The sequence below is a fragment of the Wasmannia auropunctata genome, unplaced genomic scaffold (genome assembly GCF_000956235.1).
Source record: "Wasmannia auropunctata unplaced genomic scaffold, wasmannia.A_1.0 LD336116.1, whole genome shotgun sequence".
In the NCBI taxonomy this organism is placed as follows: Eukaryota; Metazoa; Arthropoda; class Insecta; order Hymenoptera; family Formicidae; genus Wasmannia; species Wasmannia auropunctata.
In genome coordinates, this window is record NW_012026774.1 from 1,731,456 (window position 1) to 1,745,475 (window position 14,020).

A 14,020-nucleotide genomic window follows, 5' to 3' on the forward strand; every position below is an offset into this window, starting at 1 on the left:
AGAGAGAGAGAGAGAGAGAGAGAGAGAGAGAGAGAGAGAGCATGAACTTTCGATACACAGATCACATTATCATTTTGCTGTAATATTTAACACAGTTATATTGATAAAATTTTAATGTGGGAGGCAAATGTAGACTGGCAAGGGGGGATATAAAAATTTTATTTTGTTCCATCAAACTGTCGTTAGAATGCCTTTATGGTATAGCGGGCATTTATCGAGCTGGAGCTCAGTTTGTGCATTCGAAACGCGATGGTCGGCCGCCAAATGGAGTAAGAGACCGCTTTCGCAATGTGCCCGGCAGCGGTAGGCTATTGCGCGCAGCAGATACGCATTTTGTTGATTCTACTCTTACGCGTTATCGTATACCGTAATGTATCGTCAAAGTCGCGTTAGGAACGATCATTGTAAAAGTTTGCGAAGGAAAGTGCCGCTATAAATTCGTATGAGCGTCGTACCGACGGCGGGTGGGGGGGGGGAAAGAAGGGGAGGGAAGGGAAGTAAAGTCGTATCAATACGTTTAAATGCAATCAAATTGTAGCTGTCACTATTTCTTAGGCGATACGCGAAGCTCGTGTGTGCGCAGTAAAATGAAAATTTCTCTCTCAGCGATACTCTTCCGTCCTCGGAGGTTCGCAAGTTTACGCGGGTCCGCCGGTCCCCATGTTGGCACAGCCGAGTTGGCACGAGTGTAGTTGCGCTCTATACAGAACACAGACGGCCGTGTTGCCCAACCACGACACGCAACTGTTACACCTTTATCATAGCGTTGTTCATGGTAGCTGCAGCTAATACTTGGCTGTTGTCATTTGGACGTCAAAGCATTATCGACAAACAACGCGTTGTGACCTAATGCAACTTTTATTCGATCTACCTTCAAACTCTCTCTCCCTCTCTCTCTCTCTCTCTCTCTATCGATCCGACACGCCCCTTCTTCACCTTCTTTTCCTCATCGAAAACTTATTGCGATACAAGAATACAATTTCTGATAGGAATAAAGCAGCTGGAAATGAACTGCGATATTAAATGAGCTAAAGTTTGATTTCAAAGTGAAATTAATTTGCGAAATATGTATATGACGTGTACTGGAAATGCTGAGCATTTAACGTTTCACGCGATTTTAACAAACCAGCGATTCATTCTATTTCTTTTTTAATTTAAGAATGCAATCTAAACCTATTTCTCGTTTAAACTTATCAGTTTAGATCGCGCTCTCTTCTGCAACTCTCGCGATTAATAACCCCGATCTACATTAAGGGCCAAGGGGCTAGTTGGTTCGTTGGCTTTTGCGAGGTTTATTGAGCAAACATTGACTGAAGTTGCGATTGCGGAACGTCGTATTGCCAAAATCGATCGCCTATGGCGTATGGCGGAGTAAAGGAACATCCATCTAAGAGGCACGATTAGACGCGCACAATTTTTTCCTAAATTTTTTTAACTTGTCCTTTTTTTAATACACATTTGCGTGCACAAAGTAATTGCCGTTTTATATTTTCAAATGAGTGTTGCGTATATAAGTTACATTAAAAAGTTAAACGCAGGAGGTTACTCCTATAGTTTAGGATCATCTAAGGAGGCACTCGAGCTCTCTTGTTTCCTAACTTACCTCATAACATCGTTGTTATCAGGTAATTCTCGCGATCGATTGATTACTTGCATCCCTTAATAAAGTTCCGGACCTTAATAGAATTAAATTGTAACATTGACGCGAGTACGAAAGTTATACGTCTTCTTCGTTGTAATCAACGCAAGAACGGAATATTACAGCGAGTATATAAGTTATTCAAGAGAGGGAAAGTCAAACGTGAAAAAATTGTTTGTATAAAAATATATATCAGTATATATATATAGCTGTATGTACATGTTCTCTATATTATATGAAAATTTTTACCGAGTTCTCTTGTAACGACACTGAAAGCTTTATCATATTTTCTGCGATTATTCTTTCTGTTGAAACTCTTGTAGTTTTGTGCGTTTAACGTTTCGGTAGTGCGGTACAAAAATATATCAACGCGCGAGAAAGGAACTTCTGAATATCGATAAAAAGGACTTGATGTGTTTACAACGTGTTTTTCGGATAGTCCGTTTGATCGGCCGGCGATCGTCTCGATTGCACGTACGGTACGGTACGGTTCAGTTGCCGATTGCAAAACGAGAAAATTTGATCCTCGTGCTTCGTTCATTTCGTCTCTGCCGATGCCGCGATAGTGTACTGATCGCTTCTAGCTTCCCCGTTGGTGCTCGCAATCTACGTGTCGTAATTTGCTCAATCGCTCGATCTTTTTCTGGTCCAGCGGTCTTTTCCCCCTGCCAGTCGGCCGGATCGCGCGCTATCGAACGGGCGGGTATAGAACATTAGTTACCGGTAACAAGCGCGCGGAACAAGTACGTTACAACGTACCGGGGGCATGTTCTACACAACCATAAAGTACGCGTTACACCATACTATTTGTGCAAGCCTCGCGCGGCCTAGGCGTGGATTTGTTTATCGGTTTGCGAACAAGGACCCTCCGAACGCGGGCTTCGTATCGAGATGGAATTGAATTGAGCCACGATCGACTTTTCGGATGCTCGTTTACGTTTGCCCATTATCGTCGCCCGGATGCCGAAATGAGATGGGATGAATTTTTCATGGTCTGGCAGCTATATCGATAACCAAAAGCGAAGAGTATGCGCGCGACGGAAATAAACGTTTTTATGTTAGCGAAACAGTTGGATTGCCAAAAATATTCCCTATCCGGCCATTCGCTGACGCGGCTAACCCGTTTTTCAGCGACGCGACAACGTTTACCTTCGTTTTTCCGGCCACCGAATCCCCCACAGCCGTCTCTCCGAGCGACTCGCTTTTCGTACCGTTGATTCGCGTATACGTACGTAGTTCGTAGTTTGTCTAGTTCAAACAACGACGAACAGTTAGATACGGGAGAGACTTTTATTCGCCGGCGCGGACGGCGGCGCTGCAACTCGTTACCGGCGACGACACCTGCGCCAGATGGTGAAATAATTTGAAACTCGCGAATAAGCGACAGGGTCGCTCTCTCGGGTTACCGGGTTTCCAGGAAAACTGAAAATTGCTTGTCCTTTCTTAGTTCCACGGGCACGGCACGGCGGGATCGTAGGGGCATGGTGAAAGCCCTCCCTCCCCCAGCCTTTTCCAGCTATAGCGGCGAGCCGGAGGAGAGGATACCGCTGCACGTGGAAAGTGACAGCCGGTGAAAGAGCTGCCGCGGGGCTTGTGGAAATCCCAAACTTGTCGATAGATTCGTTAGAGCAAACCCGGGGCTCGCTCCCTCGCTCTCGCGCGGAAACTGTCGAGCCGCGCAACCGTGTTTTCCACCACCCCGAACTTCCGGCCAAATTGAATCACGCGGAATTTCGCGGTAACAATCTTCTGTTTGACTTCGAGCGACCGGTTGATTCACTTCGTGCCCGGGATCTCCGCGCGTCTTCATAGCCGTCGGCCATGGGACGATCTTGCTCCCCTCATTGAACGGGTTCGAACTTCTTTGGCGTAACTCGATCACGATGTCTTTTGAAAAGATCGCGTCGTAGGGACCGTACCGCTGCCGAAAAGTAGGTTGTTAGTAAATTTTCAAAGGTGTATCATCGACCACGATTTTTCGGGGGAAATAATCGAATTTAATAGGGCTTTAATACAAAATATTTCTATCAAAGAGCGCAAATATATGTTTCATTAGTTTAATATATCATAATATTCATGTAACGTAATAACGTGATATGTAAACGTTATTAGATTATATCAGATTGCTCTTTTTAGAGTAAAATGTTATGAATTAACAAGAAAATGTGAACAGTGTAATTTATGTGATGCATTTATGATGTTATAAATAACAATGCGCGAATGTATAATTTACGGCGTATATCTTCGGATTAAATTAGCTTAGAATTTTCATCCAACGCCCTGATTCTCGCGAAACTATTCTCCATTTAAAATGCCCACGTTGATTTTTCAAATTTGCCCGACTTTCGTATTTACAGCCGCGATTAAAAATTTACATATGTTCCATTTAAATTACCACTGCGGTTTTTTCTAAAATTTCAATTTTACGCGGTACGTCCGAGATCTCGTATTGCGACTTATTCGAAAAGACGCGATTCTCCGGCGTACATATACACATATGTCGCGTATTTGTGGCTGTGATTTCTCCATTGCGAAATGTTCTGTGTGTGCGATTGTTACCGCGAACTCGAGTAAAGCGCAAGCTTTAGAGAAAATAGGAAGTTGGCTCTGAGGTATCCGAAGGGAACCATTTGATTTGATAGCAGCATTTGATGTTCGAGCAAGTCGGTATTTAATGTTGTTTGACATTACATACAATTTCGCCTTGTGTCTCACTAATTGCAACACATTCGATCGATCGCGTTTTACGCGTCGGTGTTTTTGCATTCATAATGTTGGTCGCGGCAATTAGTTTTGTGTAAAATACAACCGCTGCCGCGCGTTAATTATTTACTTGTTTCGCAATGTATAAAACCCTTTCGCTAGAATAAGGATCGTAAATTAAATGAATATTTGTTTCTTGTGCTTGCAGATAAACAATAGTGCTGCCGCGTACCAGCTTTGGGAATAGAAATGAGTTGAGGATCGACTACGATGTTGAGTCGTCTTTCGGCCGTGGTGGCCTCCATTTTGGTTCACCAGATATATTTTCTATGCACTGCCCACGCGCTAGGTAAATTGCATAAAATTCTGTAATAATATAATGTAACAAGAAAATAAGCTTGTAATCTTTATCGTGAAACAAATAATCGCTCTACTTTACAATATGTTTAATGCCACGAAGATAAAACTAACAGAATTAAGGATAAAAGGGGGAGTAGCGAAAAGCGGATTTGCTGTATACATGAACGAAATTTTTGTTTGTACCATTTGTTTGTTTTTCCGGCTTGTTCGCGAAAAACTGCAGTTCTTTTTGTTGTCAGCGAAAAAAATATTCAGACATAGATGTTGGAAAAGAGAAAATCAGATTATACTGAATAACGGGCTATGAGCTGAACGGTCGGTACCCAGACCTTGTCCTATAATTTTCCAATTAAGGCATTGGATTCTCATAAATCCACGAGCACGGACGGCTTCCATAAATTTGACGCCGTACCGTGCGACAAACCGCGGTCGATCCGTACGTACTTTTAGATTCGAGGCGGCTCTTACAACGTTTGGATGAAATGCTGAAATTGAAGGGAAAGAAGAACTATGAGAATCGTGCAATTGGTCACGATACTTCCGAACGGTACGAAAGTCTGTTTTCCTTTGACAGAAATAATATAGGGCACTTTCGAAGCGTATTGGATCTGGGCGCGACCGCTCGCTGTCTTTGTGTAACGCGAAAATATATTACAACAAGGCGGCTTGGGAATTCGTCGAAAAACGCTTGTTTTTATTTTTAATTCTAATTAAAAAAATTTAATACGTAAAGGTATATGTTTTCAAGCATTTCTGTCTGATGAATTCTATTTTTGGATGTGATTTGATAATATTTAATTTTAACTGAAGAGATTTTTTCAACTTCCTTCGTTCGTCATTCTTCCTTTCACTCGTATGAATTCACGCGCGACAATTACAAACACGCTACTTTCTGATGCGCCGGGACGTAACGTAATCCGCGTTTGCAAACGTATCTAAAACGAAATCCTGACCAGTAACCGGGCTTATCCCTCCCACGGAGATTATGTGCTTCGTCTTTCTAACGGATATTAGAAGTCCGTTTGCCTCTCATTCCTTTTCCGAGATTGTCTGCCTGTGTAGCGAGAGAATTCAACTTGTTAGATTGGCGTAAGCAGGGAAGGGGGGGGGGCGGGGGTCCTTTGCACGCCCAGTTGCTAGAACTGATACATCTCTCGAGGATTATCCCATCCTTCTACGAGAAATAGTTAGGTCGGGACCTTGGAACGCGGATAGAGAAACAGAGAGAGAGCAGGGCAATTCGTCAAAGCGAGGTGAAAGGGAGTTGCTCGGGCGTGCGCGCGAGCGCGAGGGGACGATCAGCTGAGAAAATAATTTCGAAGTGCATCTTTCACATAGTCGGCATTTCTTACATCCCCGTGGCGAGATAAGAAAGATCCTCGGCAAAGTTCCTCTGACTGCCGAACCAAAATCGAACGCGAAGCCGGCCGCGGGGAAACCGGGACTGGTTTGAATCGTCGAATTTGATGGAGAGAGATATTGCCATTCCCCTTGCGTGGTCTCTCCCGAATTCTATCGCGGTTTCTTTTATTTTTCCGCACTTCTGCTTGTCTCTTTCAACGGTGCCGGCTTTATAAGAGACCAGATTGCACGGTTTCCCCGGTATCGTCTTGAAAAACGACGACTTTGCTGGGAGAGAGAAACTGGCTTTATTACCTCTTTCTGTTCGATCTGCGCGCGTACCGTGCCAAGCTATGTAAAGCTTATGCTTATAAGATGCTTGATGCTTTTGATCGTGGATGAGAATAGCGAAGATGACGCATTTGCGAAAATTCTATTAAATAGCATTGAGATAAATAAATATTTATATAATATTTAAAAAAAAATATATATATATATTTTATTATAATACAAAAAATATGTAGTATTTCAATGTGTATTCATCGCTTTGCGAAATTTATTTTTTCCTCATTATATAGATAAATCCGTTTAGGCAGAGGCACGCACAATACGCGCATTGTTTGTAAAGCATCTCGTAACGGGACGTTTACTTTTGTTATATGCGTTTACCTCGAATTTTCGTGGAATTATTTATTCAGTACAATGTAATAAAAACATGCCGATGGCTGCGTATATATTCACGCGGGTCGAAACTATTTCTCGCTTTTGCGTTTCAACGTTGAGATACACGTGTTGTAAATTTAAGTTTATTTTCGGCGAGTATATGGTCGTATTTATTTTTTTTTTGCATATTATAACTAAAATATTTTGATAAAATAATTGCGATCAAGCTTCTCGCATGACTTTCTCTGCATAAAAACAAATAGTTTTTAAAAAAGTTTATTGTAATCTTTTCTTACATTTGAAACGTGTGGCATATTGAGAAATCCGCTATTGGTTATGCAACTTTATAAGGAGAATATATATTTGCGCGTACCGTCTCAGGAAGTTACATAGTCGCGTATGCTTCTTGCTGATAAGGCCATTCAAGATGTCGGCAAGTGCAGGGATTCACACCGTTGTACATCGAGGCGGAAAGTGAAATCTTTTTCGATGTCATACACGCATCACGAATAACTCTTTCTACCGTAAATTTAATATTTCGAAAACTTCAGCAAAACTTAGAATGATAATTATATTATAACTTTTATTTTTTTAAATTACAATATAATTTTTTATGCACATAAATTTAACTCTGTTCTCGATATATTTGCATTTAATTTTACTTACTCAATGCAAAATTTGATTACAAGTTAATCGAAAAATCCCAAGATAAAAGAATACTTACGATTTTTAAAAACTTTGTTATGATTTGTACATAGTATTAGCTGTAAAATATATTTTTTACTATTTATAAATAAACGTCGATTTGTTTTTAAATTTTGTTGCAGGTGCGAAGCCATTTCCAGGTTTTGAAAACTTGCCACGCTCATTTTGGCACGAACTTAGTTCACCTTTTACAGAGGTATATAAATTGCACATTATCAGATTTTCGTAGTTGCTCAAGTTATTATACAGGATGGACTATTTTAATGCATCCAATAATTTCGATTGTTCCTTATTTTCAAAAAATCTGAAATAAAAGTTTTACATTCTTAGCCGGAAGGAGGAAATATAATGCATAAAACAATTTTTGTATGCATTTTTGTCTAAATGTCTAAATTTATGAAACTTATGTTTAAAATATTCTATAATAAAATAAAGAGTAATAGGAATAATTGAGGTGATATAAAATAGTCCATTATTGTCAATAATATTCCAATTTCGTTTTGTTTCCAACAATATTTTATATTTAAATCGTCTATTTCAATAATTCAGCGCATGATGTTATAATGAAAGCGCAATGTTAGTCTACTTTTGAAATATTTCAATAATTCAGAAACAGATATAACGCAATATCCAACGCCTGCACATCCGAACTTGACGCGGTTTTCGAAATTATACTTACAAAATAGACAACTACGCTGATAACGCATTAAAATATTTTTCAAAATTTAACATTGGCTTTTGTTATATCTCTTGAACAATTCTCGCAGTGAAACGCGTATTTGTCAATGTAAATAAGTTTATCTATGTATTACTAAAATTTACAATTCAGATCGCTTTTACCGTCATTCACCGTTTGAATGTTTCGTTTTCACCATTTACTGACTTTTGGGATAAAATATTACATGTATTTAGGATTAACGTGTACAATCACAATTTTATGTTGTTTTAACAGACTATTTCCCTGATTTTATATTATTACGAGCTAAGTAAATAAACAAAATAAATAACAAAAAGAAGTAGATGTATTTTAAGCTTTTATCGTAGGTCTACGACGTGGAGAATTTCGTGACTGAGACAGGTGGCACTCCTGAACCGAGGCCATATTTCGAGGATCCAGAAAGCAACATTACTGCACAACTCGGCGCTCAAGTCTACATGCACTGCAGAGTACAAAATCTACAAAATACTCTTAAGGTAAGTCACACATTTCCATCTTCAAGAATATTCAACACAACGTATGAAGCGATGTTGACAATCTCGAATTTGCGCGACTTATGCGCAGGTTTTATGTGCACAGATATACCGAAACTTTTTAATTAATATTTTAGGATTCTTTATTCACATATAAATCTCTTCATTCCTTTACGATCTTAATTGCCATAAAATACGAGAGAACACTGCTTTTACTGGGTAAAATATTTTTCTCCCGTACAAGTCCCGTATATAGCAAGAATATATATTATATATAATAAACATATAACATTTTCAATGTATGCGACATTACGTTATCTTCTAAAAGCCAAGCACTCCACACTGTTTTATGTAGAGACTTTGTTGATTTTCCCGTCCTCCCTTTCCCATGTGCAGCTACTGTGCAGCACTTAGCTCATCCTAATTCTCCCAAAGGAAATTCCGCGGATGGCAGCAGGATATTTTCCTCCTAATTTTGTGGCTGTGCTACTCTATTATTATGACACAAATGATAGTTATGATGCGCAAATTTCCGCGCCTCTGCAAGCATATTTTAAATGTTTGTTTAATGTAAAATTGCTTATTTATGGATTTGGCAAAAAATCACATATAAAAATATTCTGTATGCATTCATATAAAAGTACAATTTGCATTTCGTAATTATTTATATAGAGTAAAATTTTTAAAATTCACAGAAGAGCGCGTACAATTATTGAAATATAATTGTAAGCCTCATTTTCTGGGAATCTCTCTGGCTTTTAAAATACTACAATATCGTTGGAAACTACAATGGTTTAATAATGTTATCAAAATGGGTCCTCAGTACCTTCACTGTGTAACGATCCCTTACAAATAGTTTTTTACTCCACGAAATTTTCACAGTTCTCTAATTTCGGGGAAGACTAATATACTTTGATGTATTGTTTCTTCACGCAGCATTGTTTCTGATCGGTATATATACACCTATTGCGCTTAAAGGATCTAATCCTTAACGTACAGATGCAATGAAAGCATTCAGCAGAAACTGATAGTTGTGAGCCTTTGAAACTCAGTTTGGAACTTGATATTGCCGAAGCTCTTAAGACAAGTAATGCTTTGTTGCCTGTAAATACCGATATTGACAATGTGGATGATTTCACTGGTAGTTTTGCAAGATGGAGATGGTTCATTTGTGTACAGCAATAATATGTGTTATCGATTCAATTAAATCTCCTTCTTTTTAATCGCTATCATCACTAATGCGCTTATCCGTGCAAATTTTCGCGTTTTCAAAATCAAGTAATTTGATGCTTTACGTAAAATCCATTAATGACGAAAACATTTATCGCGTGTTCGTTGATTTACAAACTCGCGTTTATGAGAGAAATGCACATTTGTCGGATATCGGTTGTCATAAAAAATATAGGGAGGGAGAGAAGAAAAGAAACTAGGGCGTTTGTGCACCGTTACATTTGCGATGCATCGCGATCAATAAATCGTTGGTGAACTTACCAATCTCGGGCAAAGCTCGAGTCGCATAGGAAGCATTTACAAACAGTGTACCAGAACATTTCGCTCGTTGGTTTGCGAGTACTTGGAATTCAATCTTTCTAAGTGAGAGTGCGGCGGGGGTTGAGTGGAACAAGTTGTTTCATACAGTGGAATGAGAGTTGTGTATATTTCTCTGTATTCTTGCGCACGCGGGTTTTTGAATTCGATTTAAGAACTGATTTAAGAATCTTTAATATCTTTTCCGACTTGTATATGTACCGGGGGAAGAGGGGCGGGGGAGAGATATATGCGAAACAAATTATTGTTGATTTTACGTTATCGTTATTACGAGAATTACGCGTGCCAAGTCATGCCAAATCATGCCACGTGAGCAAAAATATTAAACGAAAATTCCTGCAAGCATGACACCATCGGTAGACGAGCCTAAGTGTTCTTCTACATCAAACATGCCAAATATTTGCGAGAACGAGCCGACGTGCCTTAGGAGGAATTTATGTCACGAATGATATTTTCGGTATTTCCGTCGTAGCAAATTTTCCGTGATAGCAAGAGCGCTTAATTCTGATATTTATCAGATATTATTTTAATTATTGACGCATATGACGCATTTAATATGACAATTGAAATAATATAAATTAGTTTAAGCTAAATGCACATTATGTGTGTTTTATGGCAAGTGAAATATATCTTATATTTTCTTTTATTTATATAATAAAATTATTAGCAGATATGTATATATGCGAAAGTGCATGCGTACATGCATCGTTAAATATGTTAGATTAATAAAACCGCCTCGAGACGAGATTAAAAGATCGTTTATTGGTTTATTCCGATGGCTACTGAGAGAAAACTATGCAGGGAACAGCAACTTCATTAATAGTAACAAAAGACTTGTTTCTTGCTGCACGATCAATAATGTTAATAAGACGGTTGCTTGAACTCTCTAATGCAGGGATCCATGAGTTTGCTGTTCCAGCTGTTTATTCTCAGTCGCCCAGTGTCGGACGAGTACGAAGAATGATTGACTTAAACTACTTAAAGACAGCCCACGCCGTAAGCACTCACCCGTTTCTTGATGAAATAATCAATTTATGTAAAGTATCTCGGCACGCATATTTTAACCACGTATTCTGAATACATTTATTTTTTATTATCGCTATCCTATATTCTCGCTTTAAAGTATCGAACTCGCATACGCGATCTCAAGGTAATAGTCATACCTCAGGAAATATGTGAATAAAATGAAACGAGAAATCTCTTTCTCTTTAAGAATTGTTTTATATTCTGTAATTCTTTTCTCTGTAATTGTTTGTTATTCGTTGCATGTAATATGACGTCGATTAGATAGGTACTTATTAGCTATTATTCAGCTATATTAATTGTTACATGTAAATAACAAACGGGGGAATCAGAGGATGTCAAAGATATAGAGTACCTCGAAGTTACTGGTGCGATGCAAATAACCGCGGTTCTTATAAGTAAGACTTCCGTATTCCGAATTGTCTCGAAGTCGTTACGAACTTCTTCCTGTTTTCGCGACTTTCCGCGCATATAACGTGCACATCGGCCGAACTTTTCACGGCGTTCCCATCTCGCGCCACACTCAAGTTTATACCTGTGTAATTAGTTTGACGAGGACTCGTTACTACATTAATTATAAGCGAATCAAGACTCTCTCTCTCTCTCTCTCTCTCTCTCTCTCTCTCTCTGATGATACGACAGTAATGTTCTTTGTCCCGTGTTGCTTAAAGCAGATATGAGTTGCACGTCGGCGAACACTTGTACAATGGCATCTTCCGAAGATTAATTAGAACCAAAAATTCCAAGGCATCGGAATTATAAAAATTTTCGCGTTATAAGCGGTCAATACTGTCAGTATTAATTAATACAGTGTATCATATGCTATCTATAAAAAAATTATATTTAAAAAAAATCGAAACATAAAATCAGTTGAACAATTAAAAATGTCTCATGAGATGTGAAAGTCGATGATGTATCGTATAAATGCGCGAATTGAATTTTATTATCTGTTACTCCTTTGAAATTATTCTGAACAAATATAAGGGTAATTTTAATTAGTTAATTAAAATTTTTGCGTGTGATTAAGAGCTGACTCTCGAGTTTCATTCTCTTTTTCTTCTCGTGTTACTCAATAGAAGTTGCACGGGATTGCTATGTAGATCGAATAGATGTTGAATAAGTGCTTCTCGATTGCCCGACCGCACTGATTCGTTGTGTGCATCAATTCTAAAGGGAATCGCGTGCTGGATTGTCTTTCCGCTCGTAGTATTGCAATACTGTGATGCATAGTGGTATCGCTTTCTTGAATTAATCGAGAGTGGAATTCTAGGAAACGTATTATGCAAAATAAATGCTTTCCGAATACTTTCAGGCAAATTAATATCCGAAATCTTAGCATCACAATCTATCAAGTAACGGTTTATTAAAATATTCATATTTAATGGATACACCAATTAAAAACGTACTATTTTATATATGAAACAATGGTGAACCACTGAAATTAAAATTTGTAAATGAAATTGTACCCGTGAGCAAATTATATATCTTACGCGTTTTGTATTCGATCTACCAAAGTTAATTAAAATCAACATGTTGAAGTATAACAATAATTAACGAACAAAATGGAATTTTACATTTTTGGTATTTCAATTAAATTATACAATCAAATTTTCGCCTCGGACGGTGCTGTTTATAATTTTTTTATTCTTAAAATTTTTTCACTGTGTTATGGATGTTTAATTTATTCAAACATCGATTCAATCCTGACGATCACTCGCCATTTATTTCGTATTTTTTATGTTAAATGTAATTATTGACATAATTCGACTTGCAGAGGTGAAATCGAATTAAGCATTACGAGCCCTTCTACAGTAATCTACCACCTATATCCGCGCGAGTCCTGAGTTATGGCTTTCTAACACATATCTGCATACGCCGATATGCGTGCTTAGAATGTGTATCTTTGCCTTGTAAATGCCATAGCTGGCATAGCTGGTTATACTGTCAAGTCTATCATAATGTAAAGAATAATTCTGCGTCAGAATCCCCGAAGCTTTTCAACAGATTTTATTTCTTTAGCATGTTGAATATTCTATTCTGAAATTATGAAAATTTGAATTCTTTAACACATTAAATATTCGACTAGAAAATTTGAATGAATCACTATAATATTGCATATTTCACATCTCATTACACATATTCTAATAATCCGAGAGATTGTTTCATCATTTAAATGTAATGGAAAATCATGACGAGAAAATTATTTCGTTAATTTACTATTATTATCGCGCTAGCGATGATAATTCGTCTCGGCACTTTTTAGAAATTTTTTCTATTACTTTCCGTCTCCTCTTTTCCTCTATTTAAAGTTTTATTTTCGTAAAGTTATTATTTCGTTTTGCGCCGCGCGCGCGCATTCAACTCCTTTTCAATTAATTATTTTCCATCTTCCGGTTCGCGCTTACTTTGTCCATTATCCTGTATTTAGCGCAACAATCACCGAGCCCTAGCAGCAGCTTCCTCCGTCCGTGAACAAAGTTTTGCTTGCAGCTCGTCAATAAGTGGTTCGAAGACTAATTAAAGTTTTGCAAACGTGTCCCACCGTCGCTGTCCCAACGGTGGCCGATAAAGGTATTTCCCTTCGTCATCATGTCGAAACGTGACGCACGAGTTTGCATGCTTCGTGCACGTCCCCCAACGCGAACGTCATTTTTCGACTTTTCGCACACAGTTGTCGACGACGTGGCGGGCTTCGATTGCGGTTCGGTCGATGGACTGGCGAATCCAATTTTCTTACCTTTGTGCCCGCGGTCCGAATTCCAGTTAGACTGGCTTTACGGATTTCGACAAGCGTCAGAGATCATGGTTGCCCGAAACGAGATCTCTGCTGCTGAAGTTACGACCGCG

General features: G+C 38.6%; 1 protein-coding gene across 4 annotated transcripts in view; it reads left to right on the forward strand.

Moving 5' to 3' along the window:
* Positions 1 to 14,020, forward strand: part of LOC105462136 (peroxidasin) — a 120,589-nt gene that overhangs the window by 29,941 nt on the left and 76,628 nt on the right. For all 4 annotated transcript variants that reach the window (XM_011708884.1, XM_011708698.1, XM_011708756.1 and 1 more), the window contains 3 exons: positions 4,551 to 4,691; positions 7,534 to 7,607; positions 8,456 to 8,605. In XM_011708884.1, coding sequence (XP_011707186.1) covers positions 4,613 to 4,691; positions 7,534 to 7,607; positions 8,456 to 8,605 — 303 coding nt within the window. In that variant the 5' untranslated portion in view covers positions 4,551 to 4,612. The remainder of the gene's footprint in view (positions 1 to 4,550; positions 4,692 to 7,533; positions 7,608 to 8,455; positions 8,606 to 14,020) is intronic.